The 27,292-nt window shown below is 42.0% G+C and overlaps 1 protein-coding gene across 2 annotated transcripts in view; it reads right to left on the bottom strand.

The window, feature by feature from the left end:
- AOAH (acyloxyacyl hydrolase) overlaps positions 1-27,292 on the bottom strand; it is a 76,499-nt gene that overhangs the window by 15,762 nt on the left and 33,445 nt on the right. For both annotated transcript variants that reach the window (XM_042042853.1, XM_042042852.1), the window contains exons 7-17: positions 27,187-27,257; positions 25,839-25,899; positions 25,265-25,335; positions 24,711-24,759; positions 24,320-24,368; positions 23,113-23,207; positions 15,955-16,046; positions 13,967-14,049; positions 7,648-7,684; positions 6,555-6,629; positions 1,435-1,607 (exon numbers count right to left, since the gene is read on the bottom strand). In XM_042042853.1, coding sequence (XP_041898787.1) covers positions 1,435-1,607; positions 6,555-6,629; positions 7,648-7,684; positions 13,967-14,049; positions 15,955-16,046; positions 23,113-23,207; positions 24,320-24,368; positions 24,711-24,759; positions 25,265-25,335; positions 25,839-25,899; positions 27,187-27,257 — 856 coding nt within the window. The remainder of the gene's footprint in view (positions 1-1,434; positions 1,608-6,554; positions 6,630-7,647; positions 7,685-13,966; positions 14,050-15,954; positions 16,047-23,112; positions 23,208-24,319; positions 24,369-24,710; positions 24,760-25,264; positions 25,336-25,838; positions 25,900-27,186; positions 27,258-27,292) is intronic.

Genomic DNA, 27,292 nt, shown 5'->3' with positions numbered 1-27,292 from the left:
GGGCTGTTGTAGGGCCCAGGGATCTGGCAGAAAGCCAGACTGATGTCTGGTCATGGCTGACCGGCAGCCAAATGGGGAATCCTACTCACAGCCTGTCCGAGGATGTGCCAGAAGGGATCCCTTGCTGCAAAACGTGTTGCTTAGGATTAATTGGGTCCCTCCAAGGCAAATTACCCCTCTGAAATTTTTCCAACTGATCCTATAGTTAATCACTCCTGATTTGGCTACGTGTTGTTTCTGATAATTAGATACCCAGTTAGAGGAACTGTCACTGTGATAAACATGCACTCAGGGGAAGAAATGGGTTTCTGTGACTAAAAATTAATTATCACAGGTTCCCCCTGCCCTGAAAGGGGCAAGATTTTTCTCTTTTTTTCTTTTCTTTTTTTTTCATTGTTACTAGTATAGTGGTTATGAGGGAAAAATACAGGAGTAGAAATGGGGAAGATGGTAATGGTAAGATGGTAATGGAAGATGGCCCATTGCTAATCCCTAGGGAACACTGGGAAGCTACAGCACAGGGTGTGCTGCAAGCTGTGTTACCGGTGGTTGCCAACATCATCTGAAGCTGTAATCTACCATTTTAATGATGTGATTTAGCTTCTCTCTCTCTTTGCTGGTGCGAACTATTATGACAACAACTTCCTCCTTGTCAGATGCAAAAGAGATTCCTTTACTAAAATACAAATAAGTGCATGCTTTTGGTCTAGAAAATCAAGGACTAAGTGATCTGTTAATGGTCAGAGGTATCATGTCATTCACACCCTGAGATGACAGGCACCCACAGATAGCCTCCAAATCTCTGAAAAAAATGCCCCAAAGCACTTCACAGTAACTACACTCTTAGGGAATGCCCCAAAACATGCCTGCACACGGTGTGAGGTTTCAATCATCACACACAGGTAGTGAAGGAGGTGCCAGGCACCCAGCACTGTCAGAAAATTCATTTCTCTAATATAAAAACAGTCTTTTACAACCCCCTGACTTAATCTTCTGCCTTGGTCCACATCCAGTTTTACCACAACATCCACTAGTGAGTGTCAACATCCATTAGTGAGTGTCAACTAAATGTCCACCTATAACAACAATCAGGATGAAGTGCAGGCAGGTTGGCCACAATTTTGGGCCAAAACTGGGGTAGAACAGCTTGTTTACACCACCACAGCATGTGTTGAGCCTGGGTTTGGAGCTGGGTGGGTAGAGCTGGTGGGGGAACCGGGCAGAATAGGGGACTGACCTGTCTTGCACTGGGGATGGTAAGAGCTGTCATTCCTACTTCTGCAGCACAGCCAATATATGGCTCCTATCTCTCAGATCTCCTCTACTCTGTCAGGTTTGCTTGAAATCATTAATAGATTCGTAGATTTTTTAGGGAGAGAAGACAACATGAATGGACAGATAACCAGGAGGAACCCCACAACACCTCATATTTACCTAGAGGATGGTATCTGTCATGCAGGTTATCCCAGAGGAAGCGACCGTCTACCAAGCCTGTTAAAATCACATGGCTGCCATTTGGAAGATGGGAGTCCAGGTATCGCAGAGCTTGCACCACATTGGAGAGCATTTCTTTGGGTGTGGTCATGTGGGCCAGCGTGTCACGTTCCCTAAAGAAGAGGATGCCAAAAGGACATGGTGTCAAGAATACTGTGTCCCCAAAAAGGCAGCTGAAACAGTGTCACTTTCTCTGTTTGCTGCTTTTCCACATTAAGTCAACTGAATGAAACCTTAGAAAAATGTTGTGATGTCTCTCACTTGTCATTGCCAAAATCAGACGTGATATAAAAACCTCCCTCCCTCAGTGTGTCCCATCTCTCTGCTACAACAGACAGATGCATCCCTTTTTTATACAGTGGGCACCTAACTCCAGTGGGCAGCTAAGCATCACACAGCTGCTCATCTGCTTCCCTTCCTTCCCTTCCTCCCCAGTGAGACAGGGGAAGAAGAGAGAGTAAAAGCAAGAAAACTTGGGGGGATCTAGGTGAAAAACCAAAACAAACCAGTTATTGTTCAATAAGCGAGGAAGAAGCAGAAGAGAGAAAGCAAGCAAAGAAGTGATGCAAAGCAAATCCCTCATCACAGCTGGGTGAAAGTAGGACTTCTTTCCCCATGGGTTCCTGCTCATAGCTTATATTCAACATGCTCTTTGATTATGCAAGGTAGGAATATCTAAGGTAGCTTTGTCTCTCACATGTCCTACACCTCTTACCAGAGCTCTGCAGGAGGGCAGGAGAGGGGTCTGGACAAACATGTGAGCCTGGAGAGAGGCGATATCTAAGATTAAAATAGTCCATTGGGGTACAGGAGCTGTGTCAGTGTTCCACATGGACTGAATGCCCACATGTTGTGACTCACTGTCAGGCGTGAACCTCTTCAAGCCAGATTCCCCAGCTCGGGTTTATCCTTCCCCTCTTGTATTTAGCTGTAAATGCCACAGGAGTGTGGGGGGAAATGAAATCCTAAAGTTGAAATACATTTCAATTTATATAAGGAAAACAAACAAGCAAAACCACCCCAGGCTGCCTGGAGAACAATGTTCTAGTTACATTATTATAGCAACCACTTTATTACAGAAAAAGTGTCCACGTGCTCTCGCGCCTGAGACCTATTGCCGCACTCTCATGGTGCCCGTGCCCAAAAGGGGCTGACAGCAAGGCAGGGAACACAGCCCTCAGAAGGCAGTCCCATCCCAACAAGAGAGGATCCATCCACCTTGGGAAGCAAGGTCTTGTGACAGTTTTCCTTCCATCTTAGTGGTGTGGCTCAGCTGATCAAGGCGTTCAGAGAGAAAGATTAAGAAGTAAGACAGGGGATGTCCTTCCAAGCAGGAAGGTTGCACTAATGACCAGCCTCACTGTTTTAGTGGTTCCCACATTTTTTCCTCTTCCTTGTTCTCTTTGCTTGTAGAAAAGCAATCACTTTAGCAGCCAGAAGGCTCCATCCAGGCCCTTTCCTTAGGAAAGTCCTTTCATCTCTTTCTTGGCTTCCCAGGGGTAAGAGAAGGGCAAACTTGATGCTTGCAGTGCTGAGCCAGCTGCTGGTGAATTGGGTCAGATTCCTTGTCAGTGAACACCATAGAAGCAGGAGCTTTCCAAGGCACTGTTGTTCTGTCTCAAGGCATTAGAAATGCTTGGGTTCAGAGGGGGGGAGTGGGTGCTGAGTCCTGTGTGGGAGAAGCATGTTCCCTTAGAAGGATTTGGGATTCTTCAGTGAGCTGCATTTTGCACACAAAATAATAATTGGGTGAGTTTCCTGGGCCCAGAAATTTATCTTAATGCAGTATGTGCTGCTAAAGCATTTGAGACTTCCTAGTAGGGAGAACTGAAAAACAGCATTAAGATTATGGTTTATCCTTGTGACAGCCACCCAGTCAAGCTACTTTTGAGATAAGACTGTGGATTTGCTCTGAAATTACTTCATTTCGCCTACAGGTGTTGGAGCACTTGATATCAAAATACCGGTCTGTTGTAAGGCCTCTACCACAAGTAAACATGTCAGTATAAGCCAAAATTAATATGACATTCATAATTCCACTTTCTCTTGTCATATGGTATTGAAGTCATGCAGATATGTTAGTGTATTTCTTCAAATTTCCTTTCTTTGCCAGGCTACGAAATTAAAACCAAATGAGAAGAAAGCAACCTTGTAGGCACATTCTATTTTGGCTCCTCCATAAAGACTCCAAGGTGTCTGGGTGAGCACCAGGGTCCATTGTGGTACCCTCACCTCATTCCCCTGGGCTTGCTGCGTAAGGCTGGTATGCCCAGGGCATGAGGGCTAGAAATGTTGCCTGCTCACACACTGTTTCCAGGGCCTGAGGGTGCAGCAGCTCTTTGGTGCTGATAGTCTTACAATAAAGGAGCATTATGCTCTTGCTGGCACTGGTGCCACCTTGTACAAGGTCCTTTCATGGTGGGTGCCTGCTCAGCCTGCTTTGCTGCTGTCACCTTGCTGTTTGTTGCAGATGCCGTAAGTGCAGACCTGTGAAGGAGAGGCTGGAGAAGCAGTGCCATACACTAAATGCAATTAGTATTTGCAGTAATTGTACAGCATTTGAGACTTCTGGTGCTCATTATTTTCTTGTCTGATCTTTTTTTTTTGTTCTAGATTTCTGTATCCCACATTCACACCTTGGTGGGCTGAGAGATACCATTGCCATCTGTCTTTATTTTTCTAACCCCCTGTTTGGACACCACGGTGTGGAGACCACTGGAAATCTGTAACACAGGCTGCCAATTTCATTATCTTTTCCCTCTACGAACATCCACATTACTCATTGCCCCACTCTTCGCATGGGATGAAATACTCACATTTTAACAGTGCTTTGGGAAGAGCTGTGTCTACAGTATGCTTAGCACTATGCCCTCTTTTGAAGCCAAAATGCAGAATAAGGCCAGGAAGGCTGTACTGCTGCAGTTTAAAGCTGTCCTTGAAGGGGTTTTTATTTGCCAAGCCCTAGGTTTGAAGTCAAGCCCATCAGATGCTCTGCATCCTCTGTAACCTCTGTAGGTACATCAGAGCCAGGGCAGCTACATAGTGACAGGACACTGAAAAAAATCTCTCTCTGCTGTCCAGCCCCCTCAATGGAAACAGCACGATGCTACAGAAGCTGCAGCATCTTTCCTTGCAGGAGTCACAGGGATCAGTACAGCCTGATAGCCCCTTTTGATGCTGTGAATGTTTTGGAAGAAAACAGACAGAAAACAGCAGCGAGAATCTGAGCAGACAAAAGTCTCTCTGCTCGATAGCGGATGCTAGGATAAAAAGATATCAGAGTTTCAAACAAGTATTAAATACGGCTCTGGCAGGTTTTGGAATAAACAAATGGGTGAGGCAAGGTCAAAATAGTTTACATTTCTGAAAATTTCTTTTTACTTCAGACAAGAGTAGAAAGCAGTGTTAGATACAGGATAAGCAAAAGGAATAACCTGCAGAATGAGGAATAAAACAAAGGAAAAAGAGGTGCTTTTAGCAAAGGCAGTGACACAGCAGAATTGAAATATGTGTACAACAGAGCCTGGGCCAAGCCTGTGAGAAGACACCTTGAAAGTCGCCATGGCAGGAGCCATGGACTTCAGCGAAGGTGATTTTTAATTTTTTGTGGAGGGGGAAGTAGGGGCTTTATCATCCTGGCAATGGATGCAACGGTATCTCCATTAGCTTCCCAGTAAACAGATCCCCGGGACAGTCTTGTCAGCGAGTACCAGGAGGCCTGTGACTGCTTTTCCCACTCTGTCAGAGCATGGTAGCATTGCTTTTGAGGATTTGTGCATCTTTCCCCTAACAGGAGCAGGATGCTGAGGGCAGATTTGGCAGTTTTGGGCAGGGGAGCAGAGAGAGCACAAGCACCAGAGGGTGGAGGTTTCATGGGAGGTGATCTCTGCATGCTGCCTGCCTGTGGCTAGGGCGCTGGTGATGCCAGGAAAGGATCTAAAAGGTGCTCCTGTGGTCCCACTTCTGCCCCAGCTGAAGGCTCCCAGGTGCTGCAGTGCCAAGAAAAGCTCTGCCTGGCCTTTGGACATCCTCATCTGGAGCACAACCCCTGTCAAGCAGAGTTTCAACCCATGAACTGCCTTTTAAGCAGTTTTATGATACTAAACCTTGGCCATTTTCATGGCCACGTCTGACAGCCTGCATAATAGCTCCAACTTCATTATACAACCTGCAGGTGAGAATTTTCAAAATCGTTGGAAGGAAACTTAGCTGAGTGTGCAGAATTTGTCAAAGTGAGTCTCTGTGTAAGTCTCTGTGTATGTAAGTCAGATTGATTTCTTCCACGTACAAGAAAAGATGAAGACCGAACATGGTGAAAATAATGTTGCACTAGCACTCAGACCTCCTGCAAAACCAAAACTGCAGTATGGATGTGCTGCGCACTGGCCTGGTTGCAAGGTGTTTTCTGCCTTCCCACTACCAGGAGGAAGGGAAGCACCCAACCAGTGAACTCTTGGTGTCCCTGTGAGCATTGCTAATGTAATACCGCAACTATTAGTTTCGAAAGCTTCAGTTCGTTCTCCTGCAGAGCTTATGATGTGAGTAAAGCCAGAAAGACAAAACACCTCGTCAGGAGAGCACAGCAAAGACTGCAGGCAGCAGAGGCAGGGTGAAAACAGACCTCGACAGGGGATTATTTTCTCACTCCTCAGAAATGATAAACCAGTCACGCTCACCCTCCTGACAGGAGGTGGCACACTGGGTAAGACAGATATACATGCTTTTAAACACTTTTTTTTCCCCCTCCTGTTGTTATTATTCATTTCCTTTGCTAAGTTAGAAATAATTACTTCAGACATACCATTGGTCATTTTATGACTGGCTTATAAAAGAAAGAAAGAAAGGCAAGCTCCAAATGAGGATTGGTAGGTGCCTATGACAAATACAGGTAAAGAAACAAGTATTTGCAGCAGAAAATTAAGAAATAAAGACCAATAGCAAAGAAAAATGCCACCATGGAAGAGTGCAAAGCAGTGAGACACAAATGTCCAGGCAGTCAGCAGTATTCTAAAGAAGTCAAATTTATGCTACTATAAACGTTCATTTAGTTTACACCTTACCCATTGCAGACATCATTCCCAATTGTAGCATAGATAACTATGGCTGGATTGTCCAACAGCTGATTTCTGGCCAAACTAAAAGATAAATATGGAGCCATATTAATGGGGAAATACACTCTCAGTGTCTGAATTGAACACTGTGCTTTTGTGAGATCACATTTGGAAGTATCCTGGTTGGATATGGCCAATGACCAAAAGACTATGCTCTTATGTTTGGGAGAGGGTTTTTTTTTGTTGTTGGGTGGTTGGGTTTTTTTCACTCTAGTTCTATACTTTAGTAAAGTGTCTTAAATAAAGTTTTTTCACTTCTCCTTTTTGCTGCTCATGAACTTGTCTATTTCACTGTTTTTCCTGCTGGCTTTCTATTTTCTTTGTGTTATTCAGAAGCCAAATCAATTGGGGCAAAGACATGAATCACGACGGGAATTTTTAAATCAGAGATGGGAGAGGAAGACTAGGTTTGGCTGACAGCTAAGTCTACGTGTAGAATTGAACTCAAGATCAAATCAGGATGTAGTTTGAACCTCAGTGCTAGAGGGCAAGGATTCATTATTACTTTTTCTGGAGGAGAGACAAATAAATCCTTTAGGACGTGAACTACATCAGTGTCAAGCAAACTAAATCAAATCCAGATGATCACAACCCACCCAAATTCATCTGAAAAGGAGAGCTGCTGCTCTCACTACCCAGCAGCTACTCAGTTATATCCATATGGAAATTACAGTGGACCTGCCCATGTCTATCTACATTGCTACACGCAGTTAAGGGGACCCAACGAACAGATTTACAGAAAGGCTTAGTCTCTTCCCTAAAATCACTGGAAATGGTCCCCTGGCTTAACTGAGCCAAGTTCAAGGCCCTGGAGATGGTGATACCCACACTCAAAACCAGTTTTTCTTCCGTTTAATGATGTTTATACCAGAGAAGAAACAGCCAGCACTTCAGAGCATGCTGGTCAAGGGAAGCTGTGCCTTTTAGAATACTCATGGATAATATATTCCTCACAGTGCTTTGCTTGTTTCTGTCAAAGAAGTAAAACTCCATCAGTGCTTATGTACTTCAAGTTAGGTCTTGAATCCCATTAAACACTCACCTTTTTATTAATGAGAGGAGGTTTCCTGAAGAACCACCTGATAACACATAGGAGGAACAAGAGAAATAGTACAGCATTGTTAGAGTGACAAAAAAATCCTGAATGCAAACCCAAACTTCATTGCGTATTTCCAAGAATGTAGAAGCACTAAAAGTAAAAAGGGAGCAACAATTCATCTCTGTAACCTTTTTAGGTGTTGGCACTAAGAAGTAAAGCTATATCCAGGGACCTGCTGCTTTCTTAAGAGTCCCACACTTCAGACTGTAGAAAATCAAATACTTTGAAGTGCAGGGTTGTTTGGATCCGGCTTTTAATCCAGATCTGGCAGCTTCTTCCCATCTGTTGAACGTAGTAGTATCCTGTAAACCAGCCAACCTGACTTGTCAACAGTTGGTCTATTTTAACTTTCCCTATAAATTGCAAAGAGAACTGTTCTCACTCTTCTGAGAGAGTAAGTGTCTCACAGCTATACCACATTGGGACTGATTCAGGTCCTAAACATAGGCACAAGTGCCATTTTTGACATCCCAGAGTATCCAAGACAGCTGCAGCACGGCTGGCAGATACATCACAAGATGCGTGAGAGATTGTGCACTTCTGGAGAGGCAGCTGGAGGTGGGAAAGATACCACAAAGCACCTTAAATAGCTGTAGACACCAGTGTTTGGGTTCCTTCATTGCTCTCCCCACAAGTGTCAGACAGAAAAAGTAGTATTAGGCCAGCTGCAGTTCTCCCAAGAAGCTCTGCATTTCAATAGAGATTCACCCAAAAGGTTGGATGAAAATCTTTCCTCCTTGAGGAGAGGAGCTGGCTACACCTAAACATCTGTGAACATCTGCAATATTTCATTTATGCTTTGAATCAGAAGAGTATTCCCATTTAGTAAAGTTTTTATGCATTAAAGTTAATACCAGGTCTTTAAAGGCTATGCACCTTGATCCCAACCATCCCCAGCGCAAAAATCAAACTCCATCATCTGCAGTACAAGAGGCATAGCAAACAAGGAGCCAAAAAAGTCTTTATGCTTCGTTCAAGATGAGACTAGGGCTGTGATTGCAAGAAGCTCACCTCATAGCAATGTACAGAAACAAACTTCAGAGAAGCAGATCCTACAGGTAGTACTTGCTCTTACTTTGCAGTATTTTCTCTCTCTCTTTTTTCATTCTTTCTCCTCTTGTTTTATCCTCCTCCTATTCTCAGATCAACTCTTCCCTGCTCTCTCTCTTCTCTTTTCTGCATTGTGCCTCTGAAGCTTGCTTTGAGGTGTAAATCCTGTCCTCCCTGCAGCTCTTGGGGGGAAACTTGTGGACAGAACATCATTAAATCCCTGCTGGATTGGTATGGGAGAAGAGATCTAAGAGATAAACCCCTAAGGTAGCAATAATACACTTTGCATTTTAATAGTGATGCCTTTGTTATTACCACTCACAGAGATGCCAACCGCATATATCAAGGAATCCTTTATGTTTTAAATAATCCAGTTCTTCCACTTTAAAAATGAGTGCATCTATCTGCTGCTTCTCTCCTGGGGGTTGCTGATCCATTGAAAAATCCAGGCCTTCTACTGAGAAGCTCTTTTCAGCAGGATAAGAGCCCCACAAAAACATTAGAAAATATGACTTGGAACATAGCTACCAGTAGTTTGTTTTTTTTCTGTTTAATAGCCCTTCTTCAGCTAGAGCTGAACACCCTCTGTTTAAGCCATTCTGCCACAAGGCCCCCCGGACTGTGGCTGCAGTTTCAGCATAAATAAACTAGTGGGACCTCTAGAAATTAAAAAGTATTTGCGAAAAAGGCAATAAGCTGTTCTTGGGTATGTATTACCTCCAAAAGCATAGGTAGTTATAATCAGCTCTGTGGAAAGCATTAGCACAGTTACAAATCAAAACATCAAGAAAATGAAGGGGTTTTCTAGGAAACAGTTTTCATGGGTAAATTGAGTCTTCAAGGAAGCTTTTGCGATATAGGATGCAATCTGTGGTGAAAACATTCAAGAGAGAAAAAGAGGTGAAGCAGAACAGTTATCTTTACACTGTTGAATGTCCTGGAATCTATCCCTGGATCTTTCCTGCCTCTCTCTCTCTGTTGCTTTCCAAACATTCTCAGACCAGTGGGGTTTTTTTAGTTTTGGTTGAGAAATCAATTTGCCTCCAGTTGTGAGGGAAGGGTCCACCACCTCCAGAGGATAATGGGATTTCTTAAGAAAGGGAAGGCAGAACTCCTGTAAGCATGGAGGCTGGGGAAGCGTTTCTCCATGGTGAAGATGCATATCCTAAGAAGGGCAGTGGGGGAATGTCCCTTTGTGCTGAGTCTGACACAGTGCTGGTGCTTTTGCAGGAGAGCTGGACAGGAACATTGGCTTGGCTTGCCATCCCTGGGCTCTAGCTCTTGGCTGCACACCTCCCACACCAGATCAGCATCCTTTCCTTGCACTCATGTAGGGCTATGAAGCATCATTTTCAGAGGAAGGTTTAGTTGTCCCAGGTGGGGTTAGGTCAGGCTGGTGGCCAGCTGTGTGCTTTATTGACACTGAGGGTGGCTTCTTAAATCCTCCCATTCTGGGAAACTATTACACCAAATGAGGCAATAAAAGCGAACCTTTAAAATGTAGTGTCAGAGCAATGATTTAGAGAAGATATCCTGAGATTCTTCTCTCACTAGTAATTTTTCCCTTTTTAAATTCACTTCTTAATTTTCTGCAGAGTCTTTTGCCCTGACACAGGCTCTCCTCTTTTCATATCCTACAGGTGTCTGTAGTGTAAGTGGAAAGGAGATACGTGGAGAGAAAAACGAACGATGCACACAGTGAGAGGTTATAAAAAAATCTATGAGGGAATTAGAAAAAGGAAGCACATGAAGTACCACTCTGTACTGGTTTGGCCAAATTTAGAAATATATCCTCTGAGAGAAGGCAGGTCACCATCCCTCCCCTCACCAGGTTTGGGAAAGAATAAATTTTCCTCAAAGAAAAGTGAAAGAGATAAGAACTATTTATTTGACAAACACACGGGAAAAGGAAAATAATGCTAAATAATAAAATCTCTCGCTGTGGAGAAAAAACCTGGGTAAGTGTTAAAAGTCCTCCCTTTGGTCTCCTTGGGGTTGGGGCTTGGCCCAGGGCCAGGCCCTCTGTGCCCAGTGGAAAGTCCTCCCGATGTGTTCTGATATCGAAGCAGTCCAGTAGAAAAAGGGAGAAAATCCGAAATTCCAGGGAAGGGAAAAAAAGTTCAACTCTCAGTCTCTCTCCAGAGAAAAAGAAACTGAAACAACTGGCCAAAAGCTGACTGGAAAGCAGCAAGCCGGGTGCTTCCTCGCTCCCCTGCCGCAGCTGGGAGAAACAAACGTTGCTATCTCTGTGTGACCTTGAACAAGCTGCAAACTGCTTTGAAAAAGTTTTGCTCAGTTTTTCCTTCCCCCTCTCAGGCCCAGTTTAAAGGCATAGAAAAGGCACAAAAATTAATTTCTGGGCGTAGGGCAGCAATATGGGATACACATCATAAAGTCACCCGAAGACACACTCCCACTAATGTAAAAAGAGCAGAAGATAATTAGGGTATCAGGTACTGAGACAATTTGGATATAAATGAGAAGAACCATTGACAACTAGTCATCCTTGACCATCTAGTTTGGCCTTTTTTAATTCTCTCTCACCAGAAAGCCCACCTGGGGGACTGTAATGATGGGAGCCATCAACTCTAGTGCCCTGCAAGTTACAGGCAAGAAAGTCGGAAGCACCTGACTGATGGCACCAAAGATGTTGTAAAACACTTTCACGGAAGCCTCAAAGCTTCAGGAACACCACGTGTGCCACAGGAAGGAGGAATGCATGTGAGAGGCATTGCCAGTGGCATTGGTGCTGGCACCAGAATGCAATTTTTAAGGTGAAAATGCCCACCTAAGCCTGGAAGTGAGCATCATGCCCACAGACTCACAGAATCACAGAATTGTTAGGGTTCGAAGGGACTTCAAGAGATCATTTGGTCCAATCCCCCTGCCAAGGCAGGGTCACTTTGAACACAGGAACATGTCCAGGTGGGTTTGGAATGTCTCCAGAGAGGGACACTCCACAACATCCCTGGGCAGTCTGTTCAGTGCTCTGCCACCCTCAGTGGAAAGTTCTTCCTCAAGTTGAGGTGAAACTTCTTGAATTTTATCTTATGGCCATTGCTTCTCATCCTGTCACTGGGCACCACCAAAAACAGTCCAGCACTGTCCTCTTGGCACCTGCCTTAGAGATGTTTATATGTATCTGTTTGTTGGAGGTGGAGGGCTGGGGCAGATCCATTCTGCTCCTAAATTTTTCAGGAAATTCCAAACATTTAATAAGTTTCTAAGTAGCTCTAGAGGCAGCAGTGCTCCTCACTTGTAGCCAACATGAACCATCTGCTGGAAAGGAAGAGCATCCCATATAGCCAAATTTTCTACCAGAGGAAAAGAAATCTTCCCAAGCTTCTGAAGCATGAAAATTAATTAAATACAATAGAAACAAAAAGGGATAATCACAGCATAATCAAGTATCTTTTAAACATGCTGTTGGGGACATTAACTAATCCAAGACACAAAAGCTAACATCATAAACATCAATTTATAAGGAAGACTACTGTTACCCCTTCACATAACCCTTCTGACAACTCAGGATTTCTTGTTTGCCTTCATTCCTCTGGTTTAAGGATTATTCTAGGTTTTCACTCCTTGATAGTGAAATTTTTAAAAAAATTTTTCCCTCCAAGAAGAAGTAAGATTAATGAAAACCCATGTTTTTGCACCAGAACTATCCTTCTACCTCTGTGATGTTTATGCCTCAAAAGAATTCAAAATGATAACACCCTTTAATTTTTGCTTTGTTCAAATGTCAACATGTCTTATCATCCCTTCAGAAGTCTCCATTGCCCTAATCCTCCCCAAAACCTTTCCCTGTATCCCCATCAAGGTCAGCCCTCTCTAGACGAATGGGATCAAAATCTGAGGTATTATCAGGACTTGTATCAGGAAGGACCGCCTCCCTGTCTCTAGAGAAAATGTCATGCATGATGCATCTTGCAACTTCCTTAGTCTCTTTCCACTGCTACCCTGCACTCTTGATGCTTTCTTCGAATTTCTCTTTGCACCCCAAAGCCTCTGTCCCTCCACCATGTCTGGCTGGTGGGCCACTAGTTTACAGAGAAGTCTCATCACTACTTCTGTCATGCATGTTTTGTACAATGGTATTTGCTGCAATTCCTGCCACTGTTGTTCCCAAGTTCATCTAAATTATTCCTGTGTAAGGATGTGTCCCGCTCCAGGATGGTTAATACTTTGCAATTTTGCATCATTCATAGAAGCCATCAAGCATGTACCTTGGTCTTTGCTCTAAGGTCACCATTCCAAATGTTAAGCAGCATTAGCCTCAGGAGAGACGCAGGAGGGACACGGCTTTGCTCTCAAACTCACTGCTCTTCCCTGCTTAGTTGCTCCTCTATGCACTTCTTATTTCTTGTATTAATCTTCCTCTTCTTCACTGCACACTGGGGTACCATGCAAGACACTTTCCTTAATTCTAGGTAGATCAGATCTGCCGCATATTTATGTGGATCTTTTATAGATATATATATATAATGCTTTTTCATAGAAAGATGATGTGTGCCAGCCCCACAAAATTAATTAATCAAAACCCAACAGTGTTAAGTTTGGTTTATGTCTTTGATTATTTATTAAAAATTGGTTCTCAGAGCACATTAAGATGCCAGCACCACCGACCTCCTCAGTTTTTCAGGAGGATCTCTGCTCGCTGGTCCCCAAAGGATGTCTCAGGATGTCATGGGCACCCTTGCTGTGAGACTGATGGCCGCTTTGTGCCCACTCTGGCAGCTGGTGTGGCAGCTCAGTGAGTGCCCTGTGCTACCGTGGGGTGCAGTGTAGGCCCCCCCCAGGATTCCCTGCAGGAGTACAGAGCAGGGCTGTGCAAGCAAGCAGGGACCAGGCCACAGCCTCTGGAGGAGATGAAGGGCAGCCCTTTTATCTCTGTCACCACTAGTGACATCCCTCTAAATCTTCCCTTTTGGCCACGGTCAGGAAAACCTCCACAGAGTTACAGTGGAATACACTGGTTTTAATTCAGTGGAAATTCTTAGCACATAGGTAAAAGGGATGAAGCCACACACCTCCCTGCTCAGAGCCAGAAGAGAAGGTGCTAAGTGCTGTTCTCTATTTGTCCATAAGAAATGCATGCAACTAAGAAGGTGTTGCATTGTTCCTGACAGATGTTCATTAATGCAGCATCAATTATCAGCACTGGTAATGTTAAAAATAATAATAAAAAAGTTTTAAAAATGTAACATACCATTTTGGGAAATGTTCTGCAAGTCTCTGTGATTACAGCGATTTCTCTTGCGTAAACGTAGATACAGAGAGTCTGTCCAGCCTCTGAAATAAATTGAGAAAATACAAACTGCTAAACTCATATGATAATGATGAAAATACAGCTGATATTAAAAATGAAGTATGTTCTTGTCTCTGATAAACTCAGTAGCCCAGTTATGTATATGCTACTATTTCACCATCTCTCTTTTTTTGTGGTCATAAATCTTTTTAATCTCAAACAGGGTGGCCTAAAATAAAGCAAAGATATCTTCCTAGAAACTATAAATCGATGAAGAGTTTCTTTGACATTGTTCCATCCAGGAACAATGCCTTTATCCTGGTCTTTCAGATAAGGTGTTTAAAAACCTTTTTGTTGTACATCATTTATCAAAACAATTCTGTTGGTCGTTCACAAATTGACTTTTCAATTGGTTGTTATGGAACGGTAAGTAAAAGAGAAGAAACATTGGCAGGGCAATTGTTTCCCAACATCATAAATCTTGGACAGATTAATCTGAAAACAGGTTATGTTTGACTGTTATTAGTTCTCTCCTTTATTTTGCACTGCTGAGAAAAATGAAAAAGAAAATGAAAAGGATAACAGCCCAAAGGGTGATGAGAAGACCAAGCTCCCAGCCAAAAGTACACAGTCATTTCTATCTGAGTTGCAGTTGTTTGTTTGTTTGTTTTTCTTCCAGGCGTGGAAGAGATTAAAAACTGAACACTGGACCAAGGCTTATCACTGACAACTTCAGGGGCAGTTCTGAGCTCTGATCACTTGTGAGCCTCAGTTTCTTTGGAGCCCAGACAAATGCTGTGTACTGAGTGGCTGGGCATTTTAGCAGATTTTAAAGGTCAGTTTTGCTATGGCTCTGATACAGAAGGCTGCATAGATCTTTCCTGTTGGCTTGTCAAGAAGCAAACTGCCTTAAAGCAGATACTGTGTGAATGTAGCTGAGGCTGAGAGCCTGGATTTTGCACAGGGAGAAAAAAGGGAAACAAAAGTCCAAGTATATGGTGCAACAGGTATTGTTCCTGGAAAAAAATGTATTCTGCCAACTTTTAAATTCTGCTGGTAGAAAGCCTCTTCAGGCTTGACCCATGCTTGGTTTGGCATTCAGCTGTATGCCTGACCTATCTTAGACATAAAAAATAAAAATTATCTGAAACTTAGGTCAGACCAGGCACTGGTTGATGATTGTATCCTACGGCTCTTGCAGGATTCAAAGGCCTCTTAATGCTGGCCAGAGAGATGATTAATAAAAAGATTTTTTTTAAACTTCACAGTTAGAATTGCAGGCATTTCAAGATGTTTTGTGTTTGGACTTTATTTTCCTTCCCTTCTGGCAGGAGACATACTTTTTTTCCCATCTATCCCTGCATCCTTCCCCATCCACATGAGCCAAACTAACACAGCAAATTAGGTCACAGACTCTTTCAAATTCTCCTTTTGCTATTTCCCTCTAAATGTGTTAAATAAAAAAAAGAGGTGTGGGAGGGGGAGAAGAAAGATTTCCCCCCAGTAGGGAACACTACAAAATAACCATGGGGATACCCTTTATTCCACTGTTTCAGCAGCAAAAAAGAAACATGAGGGAGAGAGGAAGATTAAAAAAAAGAAAAAGAAAAGAGAAAGGCTGATTTTTGTTAGTTTCAGCAATGCTCTCCTTCCCCTGAATTTTGTAAAAAAACTAGTTTATTTTTTATTTCTTTGGGGTTTTTCTCCTTCTAAATTACAGTTTGATGAGTTCTAAAACCTACCCTGCATTTCAGGAAGACTTGCTTATATATTGACAGTATATTTTAAAAACCCTAGATCCAGTGCTGATCTTGGTTTCAGAAAGAGCAGATGCAGAGCTGAATAGTATTTTTCTCTTTCCTTTCAAGCACGGTTTTGTTTTTTTTCTTGCTGTGCTCTGAGAGACCTAGAGACTCGCTATGACTTGGCCACCCTGTCTGTTGGCTTACCCGATGGTGGAATTCAGAAATCCAGTGATCTCTGAGAACTGGGGCCAGTCAAGCTCGTCACTGAAAGCCGTGGGGAGATTAGCAAATGATTTCTGAAAGAGAAGTTTTTAAATCAACACAGTTTCACCCTCACAGACATAAAATCCTCTTAGCAAATTTGAACACTTCTTAGCCAGAGCATTAGCCAGACAGCAGCAGTTGTAACTACAGCTAGTAGTGGTAATTATGTATGCATACACTTAAAAAGTTGACTCTTGTAAGACAGGCATATGAAGAGATGGAGGAAGCAAAAGCAGAGGAGATATCTGAATTGCAGGTCCTGGCACCCTTTTTTCCTGAAAGAGTCCAAAGATCCTCCTGATGTAAGCATGTACTGCAGGTGCAGACCACCAAGGCAGGAGCTGATTGCTCCAGCATCTGACCTGCCCAAAGGTGGGTCAGCCTTGGGCACAGATGACAGCCTGATGTCCCCAGAGAATATGGTAAATGCATAATGTCAAATTCTCTCAAAGCTCCCCTGCCCTCTACAGCAGGATGAGCTGGGGATATCCAATCCCCTGAAAACCTCTGCCTGCTCCTCACTGTAAATTTTGGGGACGGTACTACAGCAACAGAGTCAGAAAGGCCTCTGAGCACGGCAGGGACGAAGGAGGAAAACACATCATCTGACATAACCTTCCTGTGCAAATACATGCACCCTTTGCCCTTCTCTCTTTTGCTGATACTAGTCCCTAACACTTTTTTAAAGTGAGTGCCCCTGTGAAAGCCTCTCTACAGATGCAAGCCATGTTGCACATTCAAAACACAGTGCCCTGTCCTGTTCCACTTTGTTTTCTGAATGTCCCAAAAATCATGGAAGGTTAGGAAAATAGCCTTGATACATTGTGTCACCTCAGGAGGACAAGAACATGGAGTAAATTTCCAGCTTCTCCTAGTCTGGGATACACTTGCAAAGACAAATGTATAAATCCAGTGTGCTCATAAAGAGGAAAAACTGCTGATGAAAAAGGTAATAACCAAAAGAAGGTCAAAATATAAAATCAGAGAACTTACAGGCTGGTTTAATCCATATAATTTATTAGCTTCATTTTCTCTTCAAGAAATTGTGGGGTTTCCTTAAGACCTCACTGCTATAAACAACAAGCAGGTGGGTAATTCTTTATCCAGGAGGGTCAGACTGAGGAGCTACAGTAGAGCTAAATCTTGTGCTCCCCACCAAGTTCTAATTCCCAGAGAATTATTGTTTAGGTGAATGGGAGCTACACTTGAGTATATTGGTTGAGTATATGTCTAAGGGTTTTGGCTGTAAGAGGATGGAGGGAGATGCAGAGAAAGGGGAGGAAAGGCAAATAAAGGGGGGGTTGTGGGGGAAACAAATCCTGAAGCCATGCTCTGAGCAGTCTAATGCACAGCAGATGCCAGTTTAAAGCATGTAACAGCACATTTGACCCACTTAACAGTAGATCTGCTTTAGTTACCAAGATGAAAATGGGCCTGTCTTAATTATCTTTCAGATTGTTCTCTCTCTCTCTCTCACGTACATATATGTGTCCTTGTGTGTATGTGTACATACATATACACATAAAAATACCTATTTTTTAGGGCTGGAGAGAACCTTCAAATTTGCCTTCTTCAAATCTGTTAGTTTTGTGTGCAAACAAGCACTTAGTCCAAGGGCACAGCTATGAGTAGAAGTGGAGGGTTACAGCATGGCTTGGCCATTTGCAGTATTTCCCTCCTTGTAGGTTTGTATTAAAGGTGACAGAAACAGTCACTTAGCATGGAAAAAAACCCTGTAGACACGATCTCTTATGAGTCACACATATATAAGTGCATAAAAAAAGATAAAAATGATTTAATATTTTTAAAACAAATCGTTTTATGACCAGTTCTCTCATTATTTCCCATTGGCACTCCAAAACAATATCTTCATTGGACAAGTCCCAATAATTTTTAACTGTTTGGTTTTTTTTTCCCCCCACAAGCTTGGCTTAAATATGAATTTTCCAGAACCTGAGTTGCAAATTGATTTGAAGAGGAACATTTGAGCCCAAAATTATAGCTGCATTTGAAAACTGTATATACATTTAGCATTGACACTGTTCCAACAAAGCACTCAAGGGCCAGGCTTTTGAAGATATTTCAGGTCCAAAGGGCGAAGATGAGTAGTTAATGGAAAATTCAGAAGAATGCTGAACCTTAAATTCTGCATTGATGTAGTTTGGAAAGTACAGCCTAACAGACTGTGTGTTGCTTAGTCTCAGATGCAAATGTGTCCCACACTAGAGGTGAAACTGTGTTGACTTTTAGCATAAAACTCTCTTGAGCACAGCCTTGTTTAAATACCATTCTCTAGACTATTCTGGCTGAGAAACCTACTTCAGCCCACGTGCCAGATTTTAGCAGAGAATCAGTAGAAAATTATTCCAACTTAGTTTCAAATGCTGTATTTTAGTCTCAAATGCTTTAGATGGGTCTCATTTCAATAAATGTCCTCCCCTCATAGATGTGTCCTACCTTGAAGCAGGGAGCAGCCAAAGCCATGGCTGATGCTAAATGCACACATGCCAAGCTGTGCTTAAGTGAAAGAAGGTTCAGGGTTGCTATGGCAAGAGATTTTCAAAATCAGAATACAAAAGCGCACTGGAAACCTAACACTCACACAAGTCTTTAGAAATGCCAGTCCTGGAAATCCTGAAATCATTGATGTATACCTTAATTTGAAGGAAAGTTGGGTATTTCTTTTTATAATGACTTTAGCGCTGTTCAAATCCTGGTGAGAGTATTAAGTACCACAGACAACTTTCTTATTCTGTAAGTATACAAATAAGCAAACCTTACAGCTCTTGAGAAAAGCTCAGCCTATCATTTTAAAAAGCACGAACTGCATTTCTGCTCTGTAAATCTTCAACAGACAGAGGTTTGAAATTAGCAAAATTATTACCGATTTCCCACAAAATGCAGTATCTTAGTCATCACAATACTAGCTTGGAGAAACCTGCCTGCGTTTCACTGGACTTGGAGGAATGCCAGATAATGTTTTTAACAAGAATTTCACACATCAAAATCCTGGTTTTTTTCTAGTGCAAAAAAAAAGAAGTCAGTGGGATAAGTGTTAGGGATATCCTGAATCCATACTTAAAGAAATTCTGAATTCTGCTAAAAAGAAATAAATAATATAAAACAGTTACTTTAATGATACCTGAGAAACCCTTGAGTTTTCGGGCAATTAGGTATTTACTGGACTATGGATAAATGTAGGATTTATTTTTCTCTTCAATGAGCAACAAAATAGAGATCCAAGAGTTTTAAAATGCATCTTTCTAAAGGGTATTATTTCCATCACATTTATAAATATAGTGCTTTTACCTCAAAATAAAAATGTCTCTAAAATGAGATATAAAAGTTGCTTCTATTCCAGACATACAACAGAAAAATGCTGTAATTAGTAGCTATTTGGAAGTCAATTGTAAGCAGATGGACAGAGCAGCAGGAGCACAACATCCATTGCTAGACATACCAGTGTTTTCAATATTAGCTTTCTGCAAAAACCATCTACCTCAAAAAACTCCCCAGTATTTCTTCTGCTTTGCTAAACCTTATAAAGTGCATGTCTACTGCTTTACGCTTCATTTTTAGTGTCCAAATTTCCAGGTTAAAGGAATGAACATTCAGCTCTATTCTTGCTGAAACTTTTAAAAGAAAAGTCTGACAAACTCAAAAGCTACTGATGACCAGAAAGCCAAAATATAGTTGACTCGACCCCTTTTTACAGATGTATAATTCTCTTTGTGTAAGGTACCTGTGACTTTCCCTACACAGGAAAGAGTGGTGGGGTTTTTTGTTGTTTTCTTTGTTTGATTGTTTGTTTCAACTGGAGAAATAACATGCCTGAGCTGCAGTTTTCAAACATCTGTCCACCTCATAAGGGGTATTTTCCACACGCAGTAATGTCTCCATATACTCTTTGTGGGAAGAACATACTCTGGGAAGGATGGTAACTGTATATGTGAGTGGCTCCTAGGTAAAGGCTTTGGAAATAGCGCTGGAAAACAAGAGTGCCCCATCTGATACAGAGCATGCCTAGAAGACCTGATTTGGAAAAACTGAGTGATGCAACTTGATGCATCCCATATGACATGAGATGTACCACAGAAGCATGTCCCCCTGCACTGGATTACACTGGGGGTTATGATCCTCACAGGGCAAAGCTAAGAGGGCAGTGAGTTCCTAATTAGACCAGAAAATCCAAAATCCAGTGTAAAACATCTTCCCAACAATGCTCTTCAAGTCAATGGCATGGACATACAAATTCCAAAGTTGTTCAGCCCAAATATCCATCTTGTCACCCTGGTGTTGAATATTCAGCTACCCAAACAACATCCTGAAGTGAATTTCTCATTCACATTCTCTTTCTTCCCTTACTCATCATAACCTCTCCTTTGCATGGTACGCTACGTGCAGCAAAATCAGGGAAAACAACCATTCTGCAGAACCTCTTAAAGAAATACTCAGCATCTTTCCTGAAAAATTTTTTCTGCACCTAATTAGCTTTAAATTAACAGCTGCCACTAATGTGGTGCTGATCAGCAGATGGGCCCACAGCATTGTTACCAAGTGTAAATTTTACTTTACACTTGTATATGTAAACACAAAAACAGATAAAGATAAATAAGAAACGTGAAATATAGAAAGCACATAAAGTGGGTATGTAAAAATATAGAAAAACATTAACGTAATAAAATAATACACTGAATAAACCTAAATTAACAGGCACACAACTTTTTTTCGCTACACATGATAAAAAATCTGGACAGGAGCAAGGAAGTGCTATTTGGAAATCCATGTAGAGGTTTGAGAGTCTATTGAAATGGAAATTAAAGCTCTGAACTTACTCTACTATTGACCGTGGATAAAACCATTTGACAAACTAATATTTTTATGTGTCTTATCAAAGAAATTTTGCCAGAATCAAAGCAAAGTGTCTTGAGTTAGAAAGCACAAAGGAATAACAGGAACACAAAGCTGATGCCTTATCCTCTCCTTTCCAGGGCCTAACTTCAAATTCCTGCTGTGGTCACAGATTAAAGATGTTTTCTGTAAGATTAGGACAAAGACCCTCTGCACTCTCTCTGGTCACAAAACCATCCCTGGATGTGCTTAAAAATTCTCCTCGAGGGAAGCCTTGCACTGAAAAATAATTGAAGCCAGTTAATTTGTTAATTAAGCATAGAGATGAAGGATATTTGCCAGTGGCATTTAATACAACACAAGAGACAAGAGTATTGCACCTGCGCAACCCCAAGGGAGTTAAATTGCTGCTATTGACATTCTCCACAGAGAAAGCAAGACCTAGAGGACAAGCAAGAGGCAGAGCCAGTGATAAAGTCTGAATTGGTTCAGAAATGGTTTTGCTAGAACTTTCGTGCTCAGGTGACAACTTTCTCACTCATGGCGAGCTCCAAATGAAATAACTTTTTACTTTTGCTCGAGTTTAATCACAGGTAATAGTTTTTATACAACTGAGCTCTCTATGTGTCTGCATTAATATTTAACTATTTTTGCCAGGTTGGTAGGAAAGCTTGCAAATAGTCCTAGGAAAAAACATGCTCTTTCCTATCCCAAACCTCACATATATTTTTTGGGCCTTACACAGAGAGCACCAGTTCCCTTCCCATGCAAGCTGCTGTACACTCATCAGACAGTAACAGAGAGCTTTCAAAACTCATTTTTGTAGTCTGCACTCCAGCTCCCAACCTTGAAGCTTGTGCCTGGCATGCTATTACCAGACCTTGACCAGCAAGCTTCAAGCAAGAGAAATCCTTTCTAAATCTTCATTACAGTGATAATAAAATGCTGACACAGTCTAAAACTGGTCTTGCTTACATGGCTTTACTACCAGTGTTACTGCCAGAATCGTTATCTCCATCAGTATTATGATCATCTTTATTAGACGAGACAATCTCAATTATCATTAGTGCTAATTTATTATGTTCTTCATCAGTTCTGTCATCAGTGTCATTCTTCTAATTGTTGCTCATAAGCATTTAACAAAGAAAAACAACAGCTAATCTGCAACATTTAAATCAGCTCTGGGAGCAAAAGTGGAAAAAAATCCATGAAACTCTCAGACCTCCCACAGCGCTGCAACTACTAACATTCTGGAAAAAGAATTGTTCCCCAGAAAATGTCCGTAACCTTATTCTACAGACACCAGTGGAGGAGTAGCAGGTTTTCACCAGGAAAGGTGGGCCATGATGATCTATCTGCTCACCCCTGTGCAACAGACCCTTGTGCAGAGAAGGACAAGGTACAGTCCTCCCTCGCTAGGGAGTGACAATGAAGGTCAGGAGCATACCTGCGCATTTATCTCCACCCCCATAATTGCAGTTTGCTGGAATGATCTTTTCCTCTCAGTTATTTCATTACATGCCAGTGACCTGCACCAGGTTCAGTATAGCTCACAGTCAGGTGCATTTTCTTGTTTGAAAATAGGAAGTGCTGGGATACCACCCAAGGGTAGACATCGGTGTGGCAGTGATATTTTACGGTCACAGGAACTCTTCCCTTAAGGACAAATCTATTGTAAATACTTGGATGACCCTCAAATACCTGCGGATGCATTTGTTCAACAAGCCTCAAATCCTGAACACTGGAGTTATGAGATCTATTTCACATATGCCACAGGAGGAGGGAAAACAATCCAGGGCATGTCATTTCAAAGCCAAATTCCTAAAGCAGAAGTTCCCTGACTGTCAGCAGGGTCACTTCTGCAAACACTCTCATAGCAAGGAGCCATCCCAACCAGTCTGCTAATGGCAGGTCTGATCCTACAGACAGCACGGGTCTCCTTGAGCTGCAGGCACGTGCACGGAAAGCCAGATGTCCTGGTTTGTGTCTCTGGCACAGCACTGGGACACTGCAGCCAAACTCTTCCCTGACCCAATTGCACAGATGTCGGAGGAGCGGCAGTAGCACAGGGCTGTGCTTTTTTATCTTCATAGGAGCAGGTGCAGGAGGGGACTGACACATGAGACCATAACTACAAATTCCAGTGCAATGAAGCATTTTGTACTTGTTTCCCCTTGGCAACCTGCAGCACAGCAGAGAAAGCAAATGGCAATCAGTGGTTTTGGCAACCTGAACGTGATTCCTCACCGCTGACATCTGTGTGACGGTCATCCACTCAGGAGGGATGTGGAAGTGAGCGCCGGCCGAGTCTCCCAAGAGCACAACCCCTTTCGAGTCTGCACCTGATGGATGCATTTTGTTAGTCACATGGGCAGAAAGAGCAAACTGAAACTGAGCTTGGAGAGCACTTAAAGAGGAACAGCAGTGGCAGGTGATGGAGTCCCAGGGTGACTGACTACACCTCTCTTCACCTGGCTTCAATGTTCAGACACTGCAATAGGATTTTCTGCAGCAAAAACCATCTATCAGGCATTTGCCAACAACCCTAGAGAAACAACTGGGGACTGGGCAAGAAAACCAGGGGGAGGTCTTGCTAATCGGAAAAGAATCCTGGTTGTATTCCAATGGTGTGTTATTTCAGCAGAGGTTCTGCTGTGCAGACAGTGTTTATTTTTACTATCCATAGATTATGCATTAAGAAGTACTTAAACATTCAGGGAAATCGGATTACTCAGAAAATTGCACAAAGCTTCTTATAACAGAACTGGGTGGTTGATGTGCTACTCATATGAGTATTTCTGCTAGAACAATCTGTCTGGTTTATAATTAATGTCGCTTAACATTTGTAGATTGCCTTTCATCTAAAAATGTTGAGGAGCCTTGCCAGGCAATGGTTCATCCCCAGGATACTGATTTCAGAGTAAGGTGAGGTGAGTGGCAGCTGCAGTCATGGCTGCTTTGTGAGGTTTTTATTTGTGCAATGTGGACACACAGGAAGCCACCCACATCGTGGTCAGGGAGATCAGCTGATGCCATCACTTCACCCCTTTAAAGCCTTCTCTGGAAAAAAAGTATGTATTTATGGGAAGAGGTAAAATTGGACAAATGCAGATGTTAAACTGCTTTCCTAAATCCCAAGGCCATTACTCTGGGTCAGTCTTCAAGCACCAGAGAAAATGCAGAGGTGACATCTCTGTTTGCTGCTGTTCCTGATCTATGTATTCAGCTTCATTACTGAGCTGACTTCTAGCAGGAAATTACCAGCAGCCTGTGTTTTTCAAGTTTCATCTTTGCCCATCCTGAAGATTAAAAAATCCAATAATTTTGCCTTTCTCATGACGTTGTAAAGCCTGTTGTCTTTTCCTTGCCTTGTGAATGACTGTGCAAATGTTGAAATATTTGTAAAATTAATACATAAGACACATGGTTTCTTGTACTGACTCTAATGATTTACCTTTGCAGAATTTCTCCTCATAGGGAATTCCGTCTTTTGGATCAACACCCTGTCGAAGAAGAGAAGGGGCAGATAATAACATCTATCTAGCACCTGAAGAATGGTAGTACAAAACAGAGGCTGAGAATTTAGTTATTCTTGAATGCTTGCCTGCAGGAGGCACTGCATCATAATAATGATGTTTTCCATCACATTATTTTAGTAAGTATATGTACATTTAAATTAATCATATAAGCTATAATTTAAACAACCATAAGCATCAATAAACAAATTGTTAATATCAGCTAATAAAACAAGAATAAATAAAAAAGAAACATTTGTAGACTAAATCAAAGACCAGAGAGAACAAAAGAGAAGCAGAAATCAGGAAGGTGCAACTTCATTTACTTACCCATATGCCATTGCAGTTAGAGTCACTTTTTGCATCCCAATTATCAGGACTAAAACAGAGACACAAAAGGATAAACAATGTCACCAAAAAAGTCAGGAAATCAGAGCCCTAGTGCCATTTTTCACTAAGAATAAAAAGGAATTTGAAATTCCTTTCTGCATGGAAGGGTGGGTGTTTCCCCCCTTTGGATCTAGGAGAGGCAATTTTTCCTAGCAAAATGCAAATGCAAAATGCAATATTAATTTAAAGGTAATACTGGAAGTTGCTGAATGAAACTCATCCTTTTAGTCATTGGCATGGTTTCCCTCTCCACCTCTGGTCTGTCTGACCAATTTTAGCTGCAGATGCTTCAGAGAAAGGAAAGAAATGTGTGCACCACCCCTGCAAATGAGCCCCATCCCTGGTCTTGGTCAATCCCTCTGGTCTCACTCACAGTGAAATCAAGCAACAAGCAGTGATGTGCTGTCTAAGAGTATGGTCAAAGCAAAATCTGGAGCTCATTCTTCTCAAAGCCACAAGTATTAGGAAGCCCTTAAAAAAATTAAAATCCTTACCGCCTGCCAGGGTACACAGTGGTGTTTTTGTCATCGCAGTCTCTGCCTCGCCAGTGATAGCCCCTCAGTGTCTAAAGGCCAGGAGAAACAGCAGATAGAACAGTCATTCTTACTCTTGCACTTTTAATTTAAAATATCTAAAATGAGAATCTAACTCAAGGTGTAGGAATAAAACCCAGCAAACAGGTTGTATTCCAGAGTCCCTTTGCTAAGCTTTAGCAAGTGACACCTAGCATACTTTGGTGCAGAAATAAGACAAGTTTTTAATTTTTTTTTTTTTAATATGACTTTACTTCAGCTCTTATTAATTCAGTAAACAAACCACTCAGCAGCAGAGCAATTTGCTTCTGCAGGGAGCACAGCTTTATGTGAGTATCTCCCCAGGTGGCACACATGAATGATTGCTTTTTCATCCAGGAAGAAACGGGACATTTTATGACAAAAACCCCTCCATTCACTTTATTCCTATACCTATTTTCACATGAACGGATAAGGCTTTGCAGAAAGTAGGAGGAATCCCAGAGACATCCTCATTATCAAGGGATTACTGTACCAAAGGAAAGGCTTTGCTTACTGGGAAAGTACTAAATTTATCTCCATCAAAATCTTCAAAAGGCAGTTTATTTCTTAGAACACTGTAAAAAGCAAAAACAAAAACCATAGTGTTAGATATGAAAGGGAATCTATTCAAAAAGTAAAAACCACAGTGCAGCGTACAGAATAGGTCATAATTGGCATGATATTCACTGCTCCATATTCAGTTGTGGCTCTGTGCTTGTACTTCAGCAAAGTGATCCTGCCCAAAAGAGCAAATCCTGTATTTCAATAGCTGCTGATTGAGCTTGGGAGGTGAGGCTGATGGACTCCTGTATGGCTTCAACGTCAAACCTGCAGTCTCTAAACCAAACTACACATCAAATCTGTGGCAAAAGTTATTTTTGTATATATATTTTTTTTTTCTTTTTTTTTTTTTTTTGTAGCTACAGAAAGAGGAAAGTAAAAAAGCAAAGACAGTGAGAGAGACAGAGTGCATGAGGGAGAGATCAGAAGAGATGAGTCGAACACATGCAATCCAACATATGACATACAATTTTATTCCCACTTCCACTGTCTGAACTCGCAGGGTCAAACTCAGCTTATGTGTCCTGACTAACATTTCAAAAGATACTTGCAAGATTTTTCATATTGATCAACCCATTCCAAATAAATTCCTGATATTTGCAGTTTCAATTAAATGAGCAGAAATAGGTGAGCAAGTTAGTCTTGGCAGCTGAATCAGTCAAATATACAGCTGATAATCCTGATTTATTCTTAGACTTCCTTGAGTATTCCTCCAAGTCATTGGAGTACATTGATAAATACACATTACAAGTAATACCCCAGCTCATGGCCTTGGCCTTTCTCAGAAACTGACTCAAAGTCAGCACTGTCATGAGAGGTTTTTCCTGGATGCTATCTGCCTGACTTTCTGAAACATCTCAGGACTGTTCTGTGCTTCACAACTGATACTAAATTCAGGTTCCTCACAGAGTTATGCAGGTGCTGGTGGCCTTCCTGCGCTGAGCCATGGGCACTGCAATTGGGTGAACAAATGAAATGGAGAAGTTTCTTGGGCTCAGAAAATCTCAGGAGAAAGGTGGCTTCCTCTTGGGGATGCCACATCTGTGAGTGTGTCACATATTTGACCTCTGGGATGTGCTAAAATTAAGCAAATGTTTTAAGCACTAAAGAAACCACAAGGATCTCTGTGAGGAATCTTACCTGAACTCTGTGCAAGCTCCCTCTATACTCTTAGACAGTGGTTTTATAAAGGAAACCAACATAAGTAAAGTATGGGAAGCTCTGCTGGCTAAGGATGACTTTTGAAGGAAGCAAATGTACCATGTTCTGTTTCTGGTTAAGGACTGAAAATTTATACATACTGTTTAATCTTCTCACACAGGTCAGCCAGAAGAGGAAATGCACATACACTTGAGAACCCCATGAAGATTTTCTGGAGAGGAAGAAAAATAAAAATAGATGGATGCA

The sequence above is a fragment of the Corvus kubaryi genome, unplaced genomic scaffold, assembly GCF_017639235.1.
Source record: "Corvus kubaryi isolate FWS band 111438036 unplaced genomic scaffold, C.kubaryi_AGA036_p1.0 37398, whole genome shotgun sequence".
In the NCBI taxonomy this organism is placed as follows: domain Eukaryota; kingdom Metazoa; phylum Chordata; class Aves; order Passeriformes; family Corvidae; genus Corvus; species Corvus kubaryi.
This window is presented reverse-complemented; position numbering and strand designations above follow the sequence as displayed.